Genomic DNA, 20,703 nt, shown 5'->3' on the forward strand with positions numbered 1-20,703 from the left:
GGCGTGTCGGATGGGCGTGGCCTGATCCGCCTACTCGCGGACAACTCGGTTTCTCCCACTCTCTTTCTTTCTATCTCGCTCTTTCTCTCTCTCTCTCTCTCGTCTTCTGGGAGCATCGCGTGCGCGAGCGTGGGCGAAAAGCGTCTCGTCCTCCTTCCTTCTCGACGTCTCGTCAACGAGACGGTACAGTCCCGTCTGGTCTCCCGTCCGGTCACGAGCCGTCGCGTTACTGCTACCCCCTCCACTAGACCCCTATCTCCGTCTTCCTTTCTCTCTCTCTCTCTCTTTCTCTCTCTCTCTCTCTCTCTCTCTCTCTCTCTCCCTCGCCCTCTTAGTCTCTCTCTCTCCCTCGCCCTCTTAGTCCCGCTCTCTCTCTCTCTCTCTCACTCACTCTCCCAAGGGGAGCACCGATTCGGGGACTTTGTCCGGTCGCGCGCGCGTCGCGCATCGCGCGCGATTCGAGTACTCGGCGCTTCGTGACGCAGCCCTTCGAACGTGTCGCGTTGCTCCGCTCCTTCTTCGTGACCCTTCTTCGTCTTCTTCGTTTTCGTTATTTCTTCCGACGAGTCCTCGCTCGTTCTTGCGAGCATGGGACTCCGTGATCGTAAGGGTAACCGACCCTAAAAGATACGTCAACGATGACGACAACCTTGAGAATACATTACTTTTCGTGGACAAATAAGTGACCGATAAAAATACGCAGATACATTTTTTTGCTAAAAGTGGACAGTGAATGATTCTTGGATTGAATTGTGTTCGTTGGATTGTCAGTGTGCTTGCTGATCGTCGCGTGAAAGAATAGAAGAAAGTGGAAGGTGCTTCAGAGAGGAGATGTTGCCCTATCAGGTGGCCATGGATTATGGAAGCTTTCAGCGGCAAAGTCCGGTCGGGGTCGGTGTCGGGGTCGGTGGACCCCATCAGGGGGCTGCCGGGGCGCTCAACATCAACCCCGCGTTCACGCACTCCTGGTTCGTACCGGCGGACCTCTGTGTCCCGTACAAACAGAGTCAGGGTCCTCTCCTCGAGCCAGGGCATGTTGTTTCTCTTATACTTATTTCTCTAATATCTACGCTTAGTGCTTATCGTTAGAATCTTGCGTTTATTTTATCGGAGAGTCACCGCAACGTGCGTTACTCGTTATTTACAAGGAACGCTCGGCAAGTCGACTGCGAATGTTTTAAATTTCTATGACCAACGATTAGCTGTTTGCAAATGTGATTACTACGTAGATTCTGTATTATTGTTAGAAAATATACGATATCAAGAGACAAATACGAGCTTTCCTCGTACGACGTAAAGAATAAAATAGCGAACGATGATCATCGGCGATTAAATATTTATCACAATGAAAATTAGAATCAATTAAACTATTGATATCCACTTTAGAAATAATGACAAATTTAGCGATTAAGAAAGAGCAGGGTGATGATAATGTCCCATGGGGATTGTTTGTTCAAACTATCGGAATAAATCGCGCACGGCTAATCTTGTAAAAATGTAGGGATCCGACGAACGTCGAATTACGCAGGTAGTACGCTGGCAAACCTTTTTCGTCTTCGAGATCGACAATTTTTGCGGCCCCTATGAAATCAGGCGAGAGAACGTGATAGTACGTCGGGGGTATCTAGAGTCCCACGAGAGCTCTGTCACAGTGAGTGGATAATGGGAATGGTGATGGGTAGCGGTAGGGCTGCCGATAGTGGAGGCGGTGGCAGTGGTGGCGAGACGACGTTGGTCGTGCCGGTGACGGTGACGGCAGTGGATATAAGGCGCGAGGGTGGTAAACCGATGGTGCAGATGAGTACGTCACGCCACGGCAGTAAACCCGATGCGATCGGAAGAACGCTGATGCTGACGGGGCAACCCGGGGAGCCGTCAACGACGCTACCTTTACCTCCTTCTTCTTTTCTACCTTCTTCTTTTCTACGATCTTCTACTAACTAGCCTCCATCCTTCGGACTCTACCGTGAGGGTGTTTTCTCAATCTTTTTTATACACTTGATATATTACCTAGACTTTTTTGCGAGGTAATAGGATGAAGCAAATCATTCTAAAAAAAGAACGTGTTATTTTAAATCGTGATTATATGAAGATTAATAGGCTAACGAACGGAATCATTAATTGATGAAGTGATGGTCAAGCAAGATTCTTGCAAGGTAGTAGGATAAAGAGAATTATTGTAAAGGATAGGCTATTTTAAGTCGTGAATATAAAGATGAGTAGAGTAACGTATGGAATCATTGATTGATAAAGTGATGGTTAAGCAAGGCTTCTCTGAGGTAGTAGGATAAAGAGAATTATTGTAAAAGATAGACTATTTTAAGTTGCAAATATAAAGATGAACAAAGTAACGTACGGAGTCAAGCAAGACTCTTACGAGGTATTGGGATAAAGAGGCTTATTGTAAGAGATAGGCTATATTAAGTTGCGAATATAAATGTGAGTAGGATAGCGAACGGAGTCATTGACTGATAAAGCAATGATCGTATATAAACAAATTTTATGAGTTATCTTATTAGTAAAGTAAAATGAAACAATATTTCAATAGGATGGTCTATTTTAAGTCGCGAAGAAAAATATTTTATTAATAATACAAGAATCACGCAAAGGTCAATTTGAAAGATATTCATTTTTGAGCTATTTAAGTGATTGTTCATAAAATAAAATTCTGAAAGCATAAAATAAGTTCTGAAAGAAAATAATTCTACAAAATAAATTGTCTTAAATTGTTAATAATAATAGATAGGATAAGGAAGGTAGTCATTGAATGATAGAATGGCGAAGCGAAGATCACTGACCGCAGTTAGGCGTACGAGTCAAACCATTGGTAGAAGGTGTCGCCGTGGTAGTTGGTGCGTTGCCTGGCTCACGTTCCCGGAAGTTAAGACATGAGAATGTCCGGATACGAGACGTGCACGTGAGACCCTTGGAAGACCTCTGCTTTCTTTCAACAACTTCGAGCACATAGCATTGATCCTTCTATCTTAATACCGTATCGTAGAATTGTCTGTTTCGTTCTGTAATAATTTTCCGAAAGTTTTGATAAAATGTAAAAAAAATAGGCCGATCTGCGGAATCGATTTCTTTAAGAGGAAAAGATCAAACGGTTAAAATGGGGCCAAGTTGAGGGAAGATTTTTACCCAAATTGAAATAGCAGGTATCTCATTTGCCTTATTGGGTTAAAAGTTGGACGAGACCACCTTGGTGGATTAAGCTCATCGGATTTCCGAGGTAGCTACTCCCATCGAAAACTTTGTCCCTTATTAAAGTCCTAAGAAGAACCCTTCCAAGATCATGAGAATGAGTCTTGGAGTGTTTTTCAAGACGTAGCTCCGGAAATCGATGAAAAGCTTCTAACTCTCCACGTAGCGTGTTTGTACATTGTGCTATCATGAACGTTGACCTTTCGCGACAAGCAAGATGTAAAGGAAGTCTCTTTCGAACAAAACTGCGACTTGTTCGTGCTGGAGTAGTGCGTTTACCAAAAGTTCTCAGGCTCGACCTCCGCTCGGACACATCGAGAAACTCATCACGTAGACTTTAAACCCTCCCTTATCTGCGCGTCATCAAGAAGCAACTTCCCTTCCACTCTATCCCTCTCTCTTCCTTTCTCTTCTTTTACCTCTCTCTTTCGATCTTTCTTTCATCTTTCTCCCTACCTACCTCCCTCCCACCCTTCCTTCTTCCCTCCCTCCCGCCCTCCCCCCTTTCACCCCGTATATATATATCCCTGTTGACGACTATCCTCTGTCCTTCATGCCGCCATACGTCTTCCTTCCTCTATTCCTCGTTGCAACGTAATCGTAAGCATATACCTACGTGATTTTTATCAGCGGATGTAGTCTTGAATAGCTTCGTGTCTAGAGACAACATCCTAGAGTTCATTCAGATTCTCTAGTCCATTTCTCAGAAAATATTTTCGGTGTCTTGGAAATTGTGTTAAGTTGTGAAGAAGCCGGGGATAGGCCAAATGATCAAGTTTTCTTTTATTTCTCTTTGCCTTTCTTTACAATTGCAGTAATTATAACTAACGGACAAGAGGGCTAGCAAGGAAGCTTTTCTTTCTGCTCATTCGATTCGAGTAATAAATTATGTAGGAGATTTGCAAGCAGCTTATGCAATCCGACGATGTAACGGGCAGAAGGCTACGTTTTCTCTTTGATAGAGACTTCTTAAGCCTCGACACGATCGTCAACCGTTGTGTCATGAATCAAACCGTAGGCCATACTTTGGTCCATTTGAAGGAAGAAACGTATCATGAATTATTCATAAAGCGGAATGAAAGCTGAATTTGAAATATAGGTGCGGACAGTTCGATACGACGGGTTTATAAAAATATATATGTCGTTATGACTAGTGTGGTGTCCATCTCTAGCAATGCGTCCACATATCGAAAAAGGGAAATATTTTTTCCGGAAAATCGACGTTGTCGGCGAAACACAAAATTTGTTTCTTCTTTCTGTTTTTTCTTTTATCATATATCAACTGCCACATCACATAGACATTTATTTGTTTTCAGCGTATTTTTGGACTTTTGTTAAGGATTCCACAGGGGGTGGTTTAGTAAGAGGGTGGTTGGTAGCTTTCCACCCCAGTATACGTTCCTCTCGTTATCGGGCGGTCACCGGAAATGACGTTTCCTTTTGTCAAAGTGCTACAAAAGCTTAGGCATCTGATAGCCGAAAGGGCGGCCGCGAAAGAAAATTATGTCGAAACTGGAGCCCGTAACATTAGGAGCATTGTATTGTAGCGCGAGGCTACGACTCTCGAGGGAACAGGGTGGGAAGGCAAGGCAAGGCAAGGCAGCTTTGGTCCTTCTCCAACTCACGTTTCTGCCTCCATATCGACTAACACAGAAAGTCGTCCACACGGAGCCACGGCACGAAGCCACGGACGGAATGGGACATGCCCTCAGGTGGTGCTCCAGAGCGGCAAATGAATTGTTTAATTGAATTAGTCGACGAGCCGGTGCCACGATGCGCATTATAATTTCCGCGAGCTCAATGCTCTTTCTTTCGTGTGCGGCTTTTATGAAAGCAAGTGGGACGAAGCGATCGAGTCGAAGAAAGGGAATAGGGTGGTGAGATCAAAGGAAAAGAAAAAGAAAAATGTAAAAGTAACCACTGCCGTCACCTCTAATCTCGTCGTCTCATTGGACTAAGAATTATTAATGCCAGCCACTTGACACTCTTGCACTGTAGTAGTCGTTGTTGACTTGACCCATCGTATCTCTTAGCAGGCCTAAGTAGATGTTAGAACACGTTGCAAGAAGGGTAGAAAAGAGAAAAAAGCATGGGGGATGTAAGAAGGGAGAAAGAGGGTCCGAGAAAGAAGGAAAAGAAGAAAGGTGGAGAGAGCGATCGGTTCCGCGAGAGACTTCTATCTCTTTACCCCGAGGGACTCCCGGTAGGGCCTTGTGCTCGACTGCCGCCCAATTTCAACCAATTTGGCCGAAAGTTGGGCGTAATTTTATTTTCACACGTCTGCAACCACCACCAACTCGTACAGTGTGCCGCTCGTTCGTGCGAAGGCAACACCAGCTATACACCATCAGCACTAGCAATAGCAGCTTCGAACCAGCTACGGTTCTTTCTGCCTACTCGTATCGTACCTCTGGGGAGATGGACCTAACTCGTGAAGGATCGTAAGAAAACGAAGGGACGAAGTAGGAACGGTCTTGCTGCCCACCACCCCAAAGCCACCCTCCCAATCCTTTTATCTTTGCACAATCAGCAACGAAAGGTGGTTCGTGTAATCGCTCTTTGATCCATGTACTGCTGCCTTTCTAAAAAAATTTCTAAATAAAAGAGCGTCGCTGAGAAGAAAGCAACCATAGTACGGATCTAAAAACTGTTCCATCGTTCTACGATGACTGTTTAGATATAAATTTGTATATAAATCGGTTAAGATCGTTCAGTAAAGTTAGTTCAAAAGGGGACATGTCCGTCATTATTCCTTTGGGGAAAAGATTTTCGTCTGGTTCGTAGAACTCGAGGGAGTTGAAGTGCGTTTATAAAATCAAAAAACAAGATTCCTACGGAACCAATGGCTCGCGCCGAAGGAAACTTACCCTTACTCGAGTCGACTTTTTACGACCTTTGACTCCCGCGACAAAGATGAAAATAATGGGTTACCACAGGTTGGCGGTATTTGCACATTCCCCTCCTCGTCTCTTTCTCTTCTTTACTGGGGTTTTCAAAGAGAACGGGGAGAGAGAGACAAGAAAGCATTGTCATTTTACAGTCGTTAAGCGCAATAGCGGTCTAATAAAAAGCCCATCTCGTTTTCAACCCTTCTTAAGTTGAGACGGCACATTTAATTGCGTCGCTTTAGTTTTTCTCGGATTAGTCCTTACCGGTAAATGTACCGTGAACGTAGAAGAGTACTTCTTCGAGAGTACTTTTAATAAATCGCTTTGAGCAACGAAGAAGACGATTGATCGTTTCCACGTAGAGATCGTTCATTGGACGGTTTAAACGTAAAATCGGTATCAAGGGGCAGTCTATGGGGCGTGGTTACGTTACGGTGGTATTCACTCGACCACATTCACTGGCTTGTCAGCAAACACGGGCTTGATAGCGCTTGAATAATGTATGCTGTTTAAGCGGTAGCCGCTTTACCGCGTATTGCCGTATCACCGTGACATCCCTGTACTTGCCACGCCTCTCCTTCTTCGTTACCTATTTCTCTCTGAGAGTTCGGTCGCTGGTACATTCATGGTAAAAAAAGAAAAAAGTAAAACAATACATCGACGACTCGAGTCGTTTTCAAAAAAATGATCTTTAGGTGTTATATGTGGAAAAGACGAAAAAATCAAAAATACAAAAAAGGACAAAAATCTAGAAATGTTCAGACGTTGCTTAGTTTAAATCGATTAATCGAATGCTAGGTAGCTGACTGAGAACATTTCTTTCTAATTACAGTATCCTGGAACTGCGTAAAGAGAAAAGCCGAGACGCAGCGAGATCGAGACGGGGTAAAGAGAACTTTGAGTTCTACGAGCTAGCGAAGATGTTACCTTTGCCGGCGGCCATTACCTCTCAACTGGACAAAGCCTCCATTATAAGGCTTACCATCTCTTACCTCAAACTCCGAGACTTCTCGGGTCATGGTGATCCCCCATGGAGTCGTGATGGACCACCACCTAACAAAACTGTGAAAGGTAGGCGAATAGTTTGACCTCGGTAAATCCTGAATTACGAAATAAAGAGAAAGAAAGAGAAAGAGATTTTTAAATTTCGTTACTTTATTCTTGTTCTTGACGCGTGTATATACTTTATAGTCGATTAGATACCCACAAAGTATATCTGCCGTTGATATTTTTTGATGGATCAGTTCTTGATCTAGGATAGGTCGAGCGAGTAAAAGTTAACGGGGATCGAAAGCAAGGGCTAGTAGGTACTCTGATCGAATGGCAAAAATTTCTCTTCGGGGACGCGACTTGGAAAAGAAGTCAACCGCATCATAATTTTGTTATAGACGATAGTCTCTCTTTTTCTCTCTTTCTTTCTTTCTTTCTTTTTCGTAGCACGTCTTTGTAGCAGACACGTGTCTCGTGTCTGCCACAGTCTGACAGTCGAGGGATCGTTCTGGGAAGCGTTCGATTAACTCGATTTCTGTGTCACAAGTGAGAATCAACGTTCTTTTCTTCTTCATTTTCCTCCTCTTTTCTTCCTTCCTTTCTTTCTTTCTTTCTTTCTTTCTTTCTGTCTGTTTTTCTTTTATCTCTCTTCTCTTTTCTTGTTTCCTTCGAAGATAATATTCATGCGGATCTCAGGATCTCTTGATTAACGAAACAATATTAAGATGGGAAGAAGAAGGGTAAAACGAAAGATTTCGTATATTTTCGAGGTGCAGTTTTATCGGAAAGAGACTGGCTCCATTTTCGTTAAATGAACCACGAAAATGAAGGAAGGCGAAGAGCGATGTTATCGTTCGATTATCGTCGACAATTCTCTATTACTATGTATCTGCGAATCTTCTACCGGTCGCACGGTCACTTCTCTTATAAAGGATATCTCGAGACAAAATCTATTGCTAGCTTGCTTACGGCACCGTTTTTCCTCGAGAACATGCGACTCATTCTTCTATACACTTCGATGAAAATTTACGCAGGATTGCCCTTTATTCTACGAAATAGTGGGGAGGAAGAAGTGAATTGATATCGTAAAAGGATCGTTTCGATAGAACCGAAATGATTCGATACGGGGTGTGTTCACTCTTTAAAGAGATAGATAAAATTAATATATTAACGAGAACAATTAAATATATTGAGAACTTTTAATGATGATATATACGAACAATTTGAACAATTGTTTGAACTAACTTTATCATTAGTGTGACATTAAACCATAAATGAACATGACGAATTTCTTTACAATTAACGAAAAGAAAAAACGATAGAGAAAGTAAATTAGATTTTTTTATAAATAATAACTGCCGTTATAAGTAAAAAATCGTATAACGATAAAAGAACGTTTATTTTTGAATCAATAACAATAAAAAGTGGGAAAGATTGAAGCTAGGAAAAAAAGGAAAATTCTGATTAGAAAATATCATATTTATGTAAAATCTATTTCAATATTCGTGTTCCGATTTAAAAGTATTTCACAAAAAATAGAAACAAGATTGTCTCGTTAGTTAAAACAGAAATACCTAATATTTAGTTATTTTTAAGCGCTTTTTAACGGAATTTTAATATTTATGGTGCGACATTTACAACTTATTGTTAGTATGAAATATAACAGAAAGGAAGGAAAAAAAAGAGAAATTATTGAGGACGAGAGATCGATCGATGGTAGTTTAAGAGGGTAGGTCGAGTTAATATTTGTGGTCGATGTTGGAGGTGGCAAATTCGGTGGCAACAGTGAGAGAGAGAGAGAGAGAGAGAGAGAGAGAGAGAGAGAGAGAGAGAGAAAAGAGGGAGGGTGCCAAACACGAAGTCGTAGAGTACGTAACGTCGATAGGTAGTGGGTACCTAGTAGATACGTATAAAGGCTTAGGTAGTGCGTACTACTACCCACATGGAAATCTAATCACAGCATCCCCTACGCGGGGTCCTCGCGTTACCAGCCACCAATGTAACTAAACTAACGAAATTGAGTTAGGCGCCATTCGGGCATCGCTGCCACAACTTCTCGTCAAACTAAATCCAGTTCGCGGCCTCTGTCTCTGTCTCTCTCTCTCTCTCTCTCTCTCTCTCTCTCTCTCTCTCTCTCTTTCTCTTTCTCTTTCTCTCACTCACTCACTCGTATACACCCTTCGCGAGTTTCCACCCTTGGAGGGCATGTCAATGCCAGAGCGTTGAAAAAAGACCTCTCGACTTAACGAAGCAAAATGCGTTAAAGATTTCTAGACACGTCTGCCGATTTAGTTTTATGCTTCTTTCTTTCTTTCTTCTCTCTCTCTCTTTCTCTCTCTCTCTCTCTCTTTCTTTTTCTCTTTCTCTCTGTGTATCTCTGTCTTTCTCTTTCTTTTTCTTTTTTGTTCTTATCCATCCTTTGTTCCTTGTCTTTTGGTTCTATTCTTCTTGTTCAGCCTAAAAAATGTTTTGTTTGGTGCCGTTTAATTTTGGTCACCGGTTGGGTTAGACTCAGTAATTAAGTTTTCGATTTTAAGTCTAGTAAAGGTAGAAATACAATATGTAAGAAAGAAATATAATATTATTTGAAACCTAAAATATAAACTATATTATACCTTATAAGTATGATTTATATATAACAAATATAATATGAACTAGCAATTAATTTTATTAAAGATGAAATGAAACAATATATGTATAAAATAATATATATCTATGAACAAATTCAAAGTTATGATATTATAAAGAATTAAAATCCACGTTACGATATTAAAAGATCTTTTTAATGACTGTGTTGATTTAATCGTCGATAGTTTTATTTGTTTTACTCGGGTTCATTGTAATACAGACGAAGGGTGAGATGCTGATTCTTCGAGTCTCGATCTACAGAATTAAATTTTAGGTTTCATTGACTTCCATAAATATTTATCAAAAAGATAGATAAAGTAAATGAAGGGATGATAAAATCGGAAAATTAGAAACATTTTTAATCAAATATAAGGACAATTTATCAAGGTCAAATGCATCGAGTGTTAACTGGAAAAATGACGTATGGAGTGGGCAAATTATCGTTTAGCACGTACAACCTTATGCGTCTTGTCGATTCCCTTTAGAAATAGAGGATCACTACCGGGAAATGTAACAAATTCGGCTATTTTTCATTAAATCCTGCTCCCTGGAGCCCGAACAAAAGAGGGTACGGCGTTACGTTATGTTCCTTGCTTAGGTACTATCGGCCACCCACCCTGTACCTTTTCTCCGGTGATCCTCGGAATTTCGGAAACCCTACGAATCTTTTCTCTTCGTTTTATGCGTTATTCCGACGCTTACGACACGACGCCTCATAAAAATTTTCTTTTCCTTCCAATTTGATTTTCTCCGCTTAGATTTCATTCGAAGTGAGATATATATATATATGTATATGTATATGTATATGTATGTATATGTTTGTATATCTAAATTTTATTCTAATCGTCTATTAATAAGTGTATCATTTATTAATATATATTTTTATTTTTATCTATAAATGATAAATTTTTTAATAAACTCAAAGGTCGAAAGAAGAGGCTAAAAAGGAAAATAGAAATACAGAAAGGGCTTCGCCCTTTTGATATTTTTCTACTTTCTTCAAATAAATATCGTCGAGTTACGAGGCGAGAAAAGTATACGGAACGTGTATGAGATATTTATCAAAATATTGTGATAACGGAGAATGGCAGGGGTGAGACAACGGGGAAAGATTTATGGAGGGGTCAGCTGTCCGACCGAAACACGTAGATTCCAGTATAACCAGTGTTAACTTTCGAAATTAGTAAGTGATAAATGTGAGTTAAACCGACGTAAGCAGTATTGCTTTTTCAAGATATATAGACATATTATTATATAAGCATCTGTTATCTTTTTCCTTTTCTTCTTAACGAAACTTTTACCTTTTCCATTTCTCTTATAAAATAATAAAAACGATGATAAATTTGATAGAAGAAAGAAAATAATTAATAATAAATTGTAATAATAAATTGTAGTAACAAATTGTATTGTAATAAAAATCGTTATTAATTTTTCATCGAGTTGTATAATATATACTTTTAAAACGTTAATTATTAAAACTTTTATATATTATTAATAACTATTTCGTAGAACATAGGTTATTCGAAATCTTGTAAAAATGATAATTCCTTATCAATTTAACAGTGAATATCTGAATAGATGGAATGATATTAAAAGATAAGCAGAGAAAAACAAAGGTGTTCGTCAATGCTGAAATCCAGTTGGATTATCATAGTCACAGTCCATATATGCTAGAGAAATATCGGAATTAACTTGTTGACGGAAAAGCCCGAAGTAAGGTTAGGTCAGTCCGACGGGCAGCCTCATCCCGATGGACTTACCAGATTAAGCGTTTCGCGCACGAGTTTGATCGAGTCTTCTAAGTCTTTCATTAAGGGAAACCAGGGAGGGTAGGATTATTATTACCGTAAGAAGGAGCTCGTCTTGTTTGTTAAACGAGGGGAAACGAAAGGCGAAAAGGGGTCGTGGCGGCATGGTTAAACCGGATGGGGTGGATAGTGACTCACACCAGCCCAAATAAACTGAAGATGGCTTTCATCGCGATGGTCAATCGATCTACATCTACGACTTTATTGAATCCATTTTTGATGATCATTGCATGATGTATATACAATCTATATACGTTTAGCTTCACCAAGAAATCTTTTGCACTCTCTGTCTGAATGATATTAGGTTTAATTAACGATAGAAAAACATTATTCAAAAATAATATTTCGATGTTTCGAGCTATTTTTTTTATTGCTGCAAATAAAAGCAAAATTGTGATATTTTATAAATTTATTGATACTGGGAATGAGAACTATTTCATGAATAGAAAATAACACGGTCTTTCGATGTAATAATAGTTTTTGAAGAAAACGTAAAATTTTATTTGTATTGCCTTTATTTGCGAATAATAATATAATAAATCGAGAAAAGAATGTAAAAGGTTAAACAACCCGTAATGTTTTTCGTCTCAGAAATAGATAATCAAGTCTGCAATTATGTGTTTATGATACGAATAAGATCTACCATAAAATAAAGAATACAATAAATTTGTTGATAACTTCATTAAAAAAAAATAAAGAAAAAAAAATATATTAAATAGATATATTAATACGTAGAAAATTCACTTGACAGTCCATTTGATCCTCGTTGATTCGCTTTTTTGATCTATACGCTATACCTTCCTACATTATCATAATTTAACGTATTGCGTAGGTACAAATCGCGTGAGGTCGGCAGCAAACGCGGCGGTAGATCATTTCGAGGTACACCAGGGTACCCATATATTACAGGTATGTACTTACATGGTAACAATCGGTTGCAACGAAATAAACAATGATAACTGCGTATCTACGAATAGATCTAGAATAAACGTTGAAACGTTTGTTGCAGTCGTTGGATGGTTTCGCGATGGCGGTCGCTGCGGACGGAAGGTTCCTGTACATATCCGAGACCGTGTCGATCTACCTAGGACTTTCGCAGGTGAGTCTTTACATTTCTCGTAAAGATTTGTAAATAGCGTAAAAAAGGGACGGGTAGGGTTAAAGTGAAAGGAATATAAAATTCGCAAGTAGTGAAAGAGAGAAAAAAGAGACAGAAGCATACATACATGGTTAGACCTTAGCGGAAAGGCAAAAATAGTAGCATGGAAGTGACGAAGGAAAGCCAAAGACGACGAAGACGAGGAGGATAAAGAGGGAAAACACGCAAATGATGGTACCTGCAGGACGGAGGTGGAAGAAGAAGGAAAGAGTACTGTCGGAAAAAAGAAAAAGAGAGAAAGAAAGAGAAAAAGAGAGAGAGAGAAAGAAAGAGAAAAGTTGATAGCGTGGAAGAAAAGGATAAGGAGGAGAGGTCAAGGGGGAAAAGAGGAGAAGGTTGTATGAGTTGGCGGCCATACTGGTTGGCACCAGGCATGACATAGACGAGGGAAGGATGGGTGGATGGAGGCGGAGGTGGTCGCATGCGGCTCACGTAGCCTCTGCACGGCGGCGTGTTCGCCATTCCTAATGCCCCGAGCTCGTGAAGGTAGTAGTAGAGTGGATGGGGAAAAGAGAGAGAGAGATAGAGATAGAGAGAGAGAGAGTCGGAACAGCAAGAGGGAGCCATTGCAAGAGAGAGAACCAAAGAGGAGGAAGAGGAGGAGGAGGAGAAGGAGGAGGAAGAGGAAGAGGAGAAGAGGGAAGGCGAGAAAGAGGGATATGGCGGGGGTAGGTGAGGGAGGTGACCGGTGTACCAGCTCGATTCTACGAGAGACTCTCGCGGAGCAATCAATAGGGTGTTTCGAGGATTCGGGAAACCGGTGGCAGCTAGAAACATGGCTGCCGCCATCAAGAAGACCGAACCTTTCTTTATGTCTTCCTTTTTCAGTACTTCCGACTCTAGCAGAAAACTAGCCCGATGTCTACCAAAATGTTCGAGTCGGGAAGACGTCTATTTCAAGGGTGGCTCATCGAACGCGATACCAGGACACACCTGTGTCCTGGACCCGCAAATATACTCATATATATAATGGTCTTTACAAAAAGGGATATCAAAAATGGCGGATAGTAAAGGCTAGTAACGAATAACGAACTGTTATTCGTTTTTCCGATGCACTTATCGTAGCTCGTACGTACGTTTTAATACCGAGAAGAGAAGCGTGACCGACAGACATTGGGCTTATGCGCGTCATTATCCAAGTTCGCTTATAGAATACAAATAAAGCGTTGCTACATATGTATGTCTCTATGTATGTACCACCTATGTACATAGGAGTATAGTAATTCGAGGAAGTATGTTATGTAGATATATATCACCTCGCAACTATGTAGCTAGTTTAAGTATAGAGAAATCATCGATGAAGTGAAACGGAAAAATCGATGATGATTTCAGGTAGAAATGACGGGTTCGAGCGTTTTCGATTACGTGCATCAACAGGATCACGCCGAGGTCGCTGAACAATTAGGACTGGGCTTGGCTTCATCCGCGAGCTCTTCCGGTCCGCATTCGTCTAGTTCCGGTTTAGCTTCTCCGAGTAGTGCCGCTTCGGAGGAACATGGCTCGTCCTCGACCGCAAATCCAGACGGTATGCTTATATCGTAACTGAAAGGATATTTTGAATTTTTTCTCAAGTTCTCAACGAAATTCTGTATATTTTGTTTCTTTTTTTCCAGTGTCTTCCTTGATGTCGCTCTCAGCGAGTGGTCTTTATAAAGGTTACGATCGTGCATTTTGTGTAAGAATGAAATCCACGTTAACGAAAAGAGGTTGCCATTTTAAATCTTCAGGTTATAGGGTATGTTGAAATATATTTAGAAAATTGTATTCCGTATTCCTTTTGTCGTTCTTTGTTATTTTATTTCATTTCTTTTTTTTTGGTCTTGTATTGTATTTCATCGAAAATAGGTCGTACTACTACTGTGTCGTTTGAGACCACAGTACACGTTTAGTCATACGAGAAAGACGGCCCCGCCATTGATGGGTATGGTTGGCTTGGCTATTGCACTTCCGCCACCGAGCGTACATGAAATCCGATTGGAGACCGACATGTTCGTCACTCGTATCAACTTCGATTTTCGGATAGCACATTGCGAACCAAAGTGAGTGTCTAGATAATGTCTTACATTTTATGACGATAGAATATCGAGTATTTCAAACGATTCTTCGTAAATCATGAAATTGAAAATATCAATTAGTTTGTCGCTTGATTTAGTGGAATTATTATCGATACTTTATATTTATCTATCCAATTTATGTCACTATTTATATTTTATGCAAGTATTTCTATTGCACCTTAAAATATGCAATACTTTATACGACATTAATAATGTTGCTTGTCAATGCCATCTAGCGGTAAACAACATTTTCTGCTCCTGCGATACATAGCTATTGTAGTCATGTTATCTATCGAAAGAGCTTAAAAAAATTTCTTACCGATAGATGGCGCTTGCAAGCATCATTATCGGCAGTGTATAAAAGGTTGTCTATTTCAAAAGGGGTAATAACTAACAATTAAGATTTCTTGATATTTATATTCGATTAGCATATTTCTTGTTTGTTTACAGAGTATCTGAATTATTGGATTACACGGCTGATGAATTAACGGGTAAAAATTTGTATACCTTGTGTCACGGTGAGGATGCGAATCGTCTTCGAAAATCACATATAGATCGTGAGTATCGACTTTATTATTTTATTTTCTTCTTTTTTTCTTGTTAGATCTATATTCACGATATTTTGCATTTTAGTAATCCACAAAGGACAAGTCTTAACGCATTATTACCGATTAATGAACAAAAGTGGAGGTTATACGTGGTTGCAAACGTGTGCGACCGTCGTATGTAATTCGAAAAATGCTGAGGAACAAAACATCATTTGTGTAAACTACGTAATAAGGTAAGTAATAATTAATTCGTAATACCACTTATACAATTAGAAATGAAAAAAAAACACTAATTAATTATTTAATGCAATCTATCTAAAAATTCTATTAATAATGCTTTTGACAAATCTCCGAAAAATTTCTATTACAGCGGTCGTGAATACGAAAATCTAATTATGGATTGTTGTCAACTCGAAGACGGTGTTACTGGTGTTAAACGAGAGGATGCGACAGGAAATGATCCAGAAAATGGATCGCCTGATGCCGACAGAGGAGGTATAATTGCGTTTGTTTTCTTCCCAATAGAATTATTTTAATTCATCATTCGTTACGAAAGACAGGCAATCGATTGTTATCATCAACGTTTAAATTAAATAATCAATTTTATTAAATTCAAGTTATTACATATACAAAATTATATTAGCTATGTGCAGGTAAAACTTTCTAGTGGCATTTCTTAGCGCTGGGACAAAGAGTATTAGAAAATTAACGAGTCGTATATCTTGATAGCTTCCTTCTTTCTTTTTAATTTTTTTTTCTTTCGTAATAAATTGGTGCATAGATTAATAATACGTTGCATTGAAACGAACGTCGCGGAATAGGTACTATCGAGAGTCTTTCCCTAACGAACTTTTGTTCCTTTGCAGGAAATGTCTGATAATGGTCAAAATTAGAATGCCACGGTACCTCCGTCGTCCTGATCTTCCGAACGATCCGGAAACACACGTGAAACGCCTGTAAGGTGCTCGCCCGTGTTTAAAATATATTATTTATATCACACTACGTTTACAAGTGTTTTACTCTACCTCATCTTTCGATTCTCGTAAGCATAATCATGGCAAACAGTAACGTTCATTACCTTTTAGCGTGAATTAATTTTTAAGGAATGTATAAGTCGTTGTACATTTTGAAAAAGTAAAAATATATTCACGTGTGTTTTCGATACTATCCACGTGAGAGAAAAATCAATAGAATATTATGTCAGAAAGATCTATCGACACATACGTATATTAATTCAGCGCTACTATAATAAGAGAAATTAAAATATTTCATTTCAAAAATATAATATACATATAGATTATCTATATATTATCTTTTTTGTAAAGAAATACGATTTACAAACACAATTAAATTTGTGTTAGCAAAACTTAGATCGCGTGAAAGAGAAAAGCTTTAACGTTCATTTCCGCGAGAATACGTACTAATATCGTACGTGTCCAAACGTAGATCGAAAGAAAGTCAGCGTAAAATAGAAAAGAGATCCGTATCATTTCAGAAGGACGAAGTCGTGGAGGTCCGACGAATCAGCATCAAGAAAATCCTCATCGTTCTCCGCCGGAAGATCGGGAGGACACACGGGGTTCGGAGAGCGAGAAGAGAGGCAACAGGCATCACGATAGCATGGCTCAGCTTCAACAGGAACCACAAGCAGCAATAGGGAACATCAGCACGTTGGTGGTGAAGTTACGTGGACACAAGCGAAAGCTTCACGAGGAGGAGAGCAGTTCGAACGAAGAGGACGAAGAGGAGGAGGTTACTGAGAAAGTGGCAAACAGCGAGAGGAATAATCCTTTAAGCCCAACACCTTCAAATCACTCGATCTCTACGAGCGAACAAGTCTTGTGCGCGACGAGTCCAAAGTCTAGACGAAGTGGTGAAGGAACTGCTAGGTCTGGGACAACTGATGTAACCGAAAATGGTGGTGGTGGTGGGAATAGTAATCCTGGTAGTAACACCGGCGGAACCGACACCGGTCCTGGAAGCGTCGGTGCTGTTGGTGCTACAGCTGGGACATCGGTGAAGGACCTGGAACAAGCGATGTCAAAGCACCTACCTGGTACAGCATTGAATAAATCTAATTCTCCGAGTCTACACCAACCTACAGATTTTAGTACGGATGCCTTGTTAAAGCAACAACAGCAAAGAAGTACGATACAATGGATAGGAGCACATCATCACCTCGGTCATCTAAGTCCTCAACAATCAGCGACCGCCCCATTACCAGCCTCGGCTCTTCTTAGACAGCTCTATGCAAATCGGGAAAGCGTAATACGTGCGAACGTTCACGGGATAACGTCGGCTGGAGGTGCGAGGACACCTTCGTCGGGTGGATCCTATTATGCCAGCGAGACCGGCCAAAACGGTCCTCTTCCAACGCCACCGGGTTCCGAAGGTTCAAGTACCTACGGCGAACATCAGTTTGTTCTAACTACACATAATCAAAAAGCTTCGGCTGGTGGTAATAGCTGTGGAACCGATGCTTTTACAAGTTTGGTATCCTCATATTCAACGGCAGGTGGTTACGCGGTAGATTATCATTCAGCCATGACGCCACCGTCATCGGTCTCGCCTCGTGACAAACAACAACAGCAACAACATCACCACCACCATCACCATCAACAGCAACCACAGCAGCAACAGCAACAACAACAACAACAACAACTTCACCCGGTGAATGTAATCAGCTCGTATGACACCTCTTCGGCCTATGGGGAACCTGTATTACGTCATCAGTATGAACCAGCTCAACCTTTACCTCTAAAACCACAAGTCTACTCAGCGACCGTTCACCCGAGTGCCCTAGATGCTGCGGCAGCGTACGCCTCTGCTGGTCTCGGAGAACAAGCTCAGTTTTACCATCACCCAGCTGCGGCCGCGGCAGCCGCAGCAGCTGGCTTTCATATCTATCACCCGTCTAACAAGGCAACGGCGAACAGTTGGTACGGTTCGACGTCCTAGTGGCGTCCTAGTGCTGTACGCGACACGCGTGTACTTAAATAATTTGAATTTTTGAACGAAGGACATGATCAGACTGACGGGACTCTCTCGTATGCATATCAATCGAAGATAACGAATAGTCAACGTGATCGATTTTCTTCGCTTTAACTTTGAGTCCTTTCTTTCTACCACATACTCCCCGAACCATCAGCCTCATTTCGTTGATAAATCTAGCTGATTTGTATCGATCATTATATCGATATGTATCAACGATTAGTTGGTAGAAAAGGAACTAAAGGAAGAAATGTCGAAAGTGTTTGTCATCGTCGTCTTGCCCGCTCAAGGCGACGATCGTGTTGTCATCCTTGTCTCGCACGCCCAAGGCAACGATCGTGCTGTGACTATATCGCCATAACACATTTAACCCCTTGCAGCCTGACATACTTCCATTACAGCCTGAATTTAATTGTGGGGTATTACGAGCTATGATAGGGGACGTACGTATCGATCAGAACTAGATAAATAGATTCTAGTTACGCCTTGGGACTGTTTTATCCGAAATGATATTTGCTTGTGTCGATTCGATGACGTTATGCTGGACTAACAAAGAAATTATTTCTTTCTCGAGGTGCTCTCTTTTTTCTCTTTCTCTCTCTCTCTCTCTCTCTCTCTCTCTCTCTCTCTCTATCTGTCTCTCTTTCTCTATCTTTTTCTTCTTTGTCTGCCTTTTAAAGAGACAAGAAATCGTGCAATATAGGTAAGCAAGAAAAACGTCTGACTAAAAAAAAGTGCTGCATCGTGTCAGACCGCAAAGGGTTAGTTCTTGCACGTAGGATGCAAACTTATTGTAATATAAAGAATTAACAAGAAAAAATAAAGAAAATAAAAGAAAATAAAAGAAAAGAAATAAAAAGAAACAGTAAAACTAAATTATTATCTACGTTGGAACGTAGGCCTCGAAGGGATTACGCGCAACAAAACAAGAAGAAATGAATTTTGTGCCGGCATCTAGCGTGAGTCTCTATCAAAGTGATTTCAATGCGACGACGTGTGTATGTATCTATGTGGTTGTTAAAATGCAAAATAGTGGATATGCAAGAGGAAGGAAAATAATAAAGAGAGGAAGAGGACTACCAATAATAATTAATCGTCGTTGTCGTTGATGGTATTGATGGAACTATATTTGCATTGTGACGATCGTTACTCGAATTATTATTATTATTATTAATATTATTATTATTATTATTATTATTATGGTTATTTTTATTATTATTATTATTATTATTATTATTATTATTATTATTATTATAACTATTATTATAATTATTATTATATATTATCTACTTGTAGCAATTTTTTTTATACCGTAAATCGTTTCGTTTTGCTCCTCGTACCTCGATCGAATGAAACTACACACGTATGTACGCTACGTTGATGATAAATTTTGGAACGAGCTCATCGTGGTTCGTTTTAATCGTTCAGTTTTAGAAAAAAAGAAAAAAATAAAAAGAAAAAGAAAAGAAAAGAAAAGAAAAGAAAAGATAAGATCTAATTAAAATCGCGCGGATCGCTATCACTCGCGATAATACGTGTAGAAACTCTCTCATTGCCAAAGTACTCTGAACTCTTTCGACGAATAAACTCTTTTCGTTTCACATAGGGCATATTATATATATTATATAAATATATATATATATACATATACATACATATACATACATACATACATACTTGTACGACTTATCGCCATTTCTCATTTTGTTTTTTACCTTGTAACCTTCATTTCCGCACATCTTAAAGTAGTTCAGTTTTCGCGATAAGTGTAAAGTTTTCGCGGTAATTAAGTGATATTAGGCTGAGCTCGAAATAAAAAAGAAAAATTTCCACGGCCGACGATTTCGAGCTCCGCCGGACGGTGAATAAATTAAAGGATTAAATGAAAATAAAAAAAAAGAAAAGAACAAAAAAAAAAGGAAAAAACAAGAAGAAAAAGAAGAATAATGCATTTGTTAAGCACTTTGTCAAATTGTTTACACGTTAAGAATAAATAAAGATATGTATATTTACAGGTGCTGCGCAAGCGTTGTCTTCTATGTACTGAATAGTTGTAAATGTAGATAAAAGAAGGAGACAAGTGTTGAGCACGAGAAAAATGAAAAGAGAACAAGAAAGGAAGAAGGAGATACGAAAGAAAAGAAAAAATAACGAAATATAAAGAGAAACAAAAGAAAAAAAAGAGATTACTCCAAAAAATGTTTGGGATGTAATCTCTCTAGGAGAACGTTCTATTTTATCGAATAACGTTTTTAATCGGTAGTTCCCGACGAGGAGTGCACTGTGTATAAATAGAGCCTGCGCTCTCTGCAATATTGTGTTATATATTTCTACCCATCGTTTTTCCGAAGTTTTTACAAATTCTGTTTCTATTAGAAAATCAGCCCATGTAAAAGGAAAACACGATTTGTGAAATATACCTTTAAACGCCTG

The 20,703-nt window shown here is 39.7% G+C and overlaps 1 protein-coding gene across 11 annotated transcripts in view; it reads left to right on the forward strand.

Annotated features, from left to right (window-relative positions):
• Window positions 1–20,282, forward strand: part of LOC127062798 (protein trachealess) — an 86,617-nt gene extending 66,335 nt beyond the window's left edge. For 8 of the 11 annotated variants that reach the window (XM_050991569.1, XM_050991570.1, XM_050991572.1 and 5 more), the window contains 10 exons: window positions 6,925–7,163; window positions 12,351–12,427; window positions 12,528–12,617; window positions 14,010–14,202; window positions 14,291–14,412; window positions 14,523–14,716; window positions 15,182–15,288; window positions 15,365–15,512; window positions 15,650–15,774; window positions 16,775–20,282. In XM_050991569.1, the coding sequence (XP_050847526.1) occupies window positions 6,925–7,163; window positions 12,351–12,427; window positions 12,528–12,617; window positions 14,010–14,202; window positions 14,291–14,412; window positions 14,523–14,716; window positions 15,182–15,288; window positions 15,365–15,512; window positions 15,650–15,774; window positions 16,775–18,237 (2,758 nt within the window). In that variant the 3' untranslated portion in view covers window positions 18,238–20,282. Of the gene's footprint in view, window positions 1–23; window positions 1,032–6,924; window positions 7,164–12,350; window positions 12,428–12,527; window positions 12,618–14,009; window positions 14,203–14,290; window positions 14,413–14,522; window positions 14,717–15,181; window positions 15,289–15,364; window positions 15,513–15,649; window positions 15,775–16,774 lie in introns of those variants that run through there. The other 3 variants (XM_050991577.1, XM_050991578.1, XM_050991576.1) reach the window with 3 other exon arrangements.
• Window positions 20,283–20,703: the final 421 nt, after the last annotated feature.

This window comes from Vespula vulgaris, chromosome 3 (assembly GCF_905475345.1).
Source record: "Vespula vulgaris chromosome 3, iyVesVulg1.1, whole genome shotgun sequence".
NCBI classification, from domain to species: domain Eukaryota; kingdom Metazoa; phylum Arthropoda; class Insecta; order Hymenoptera; family Vespidae; genus Vespula; species Vespula vulgaris.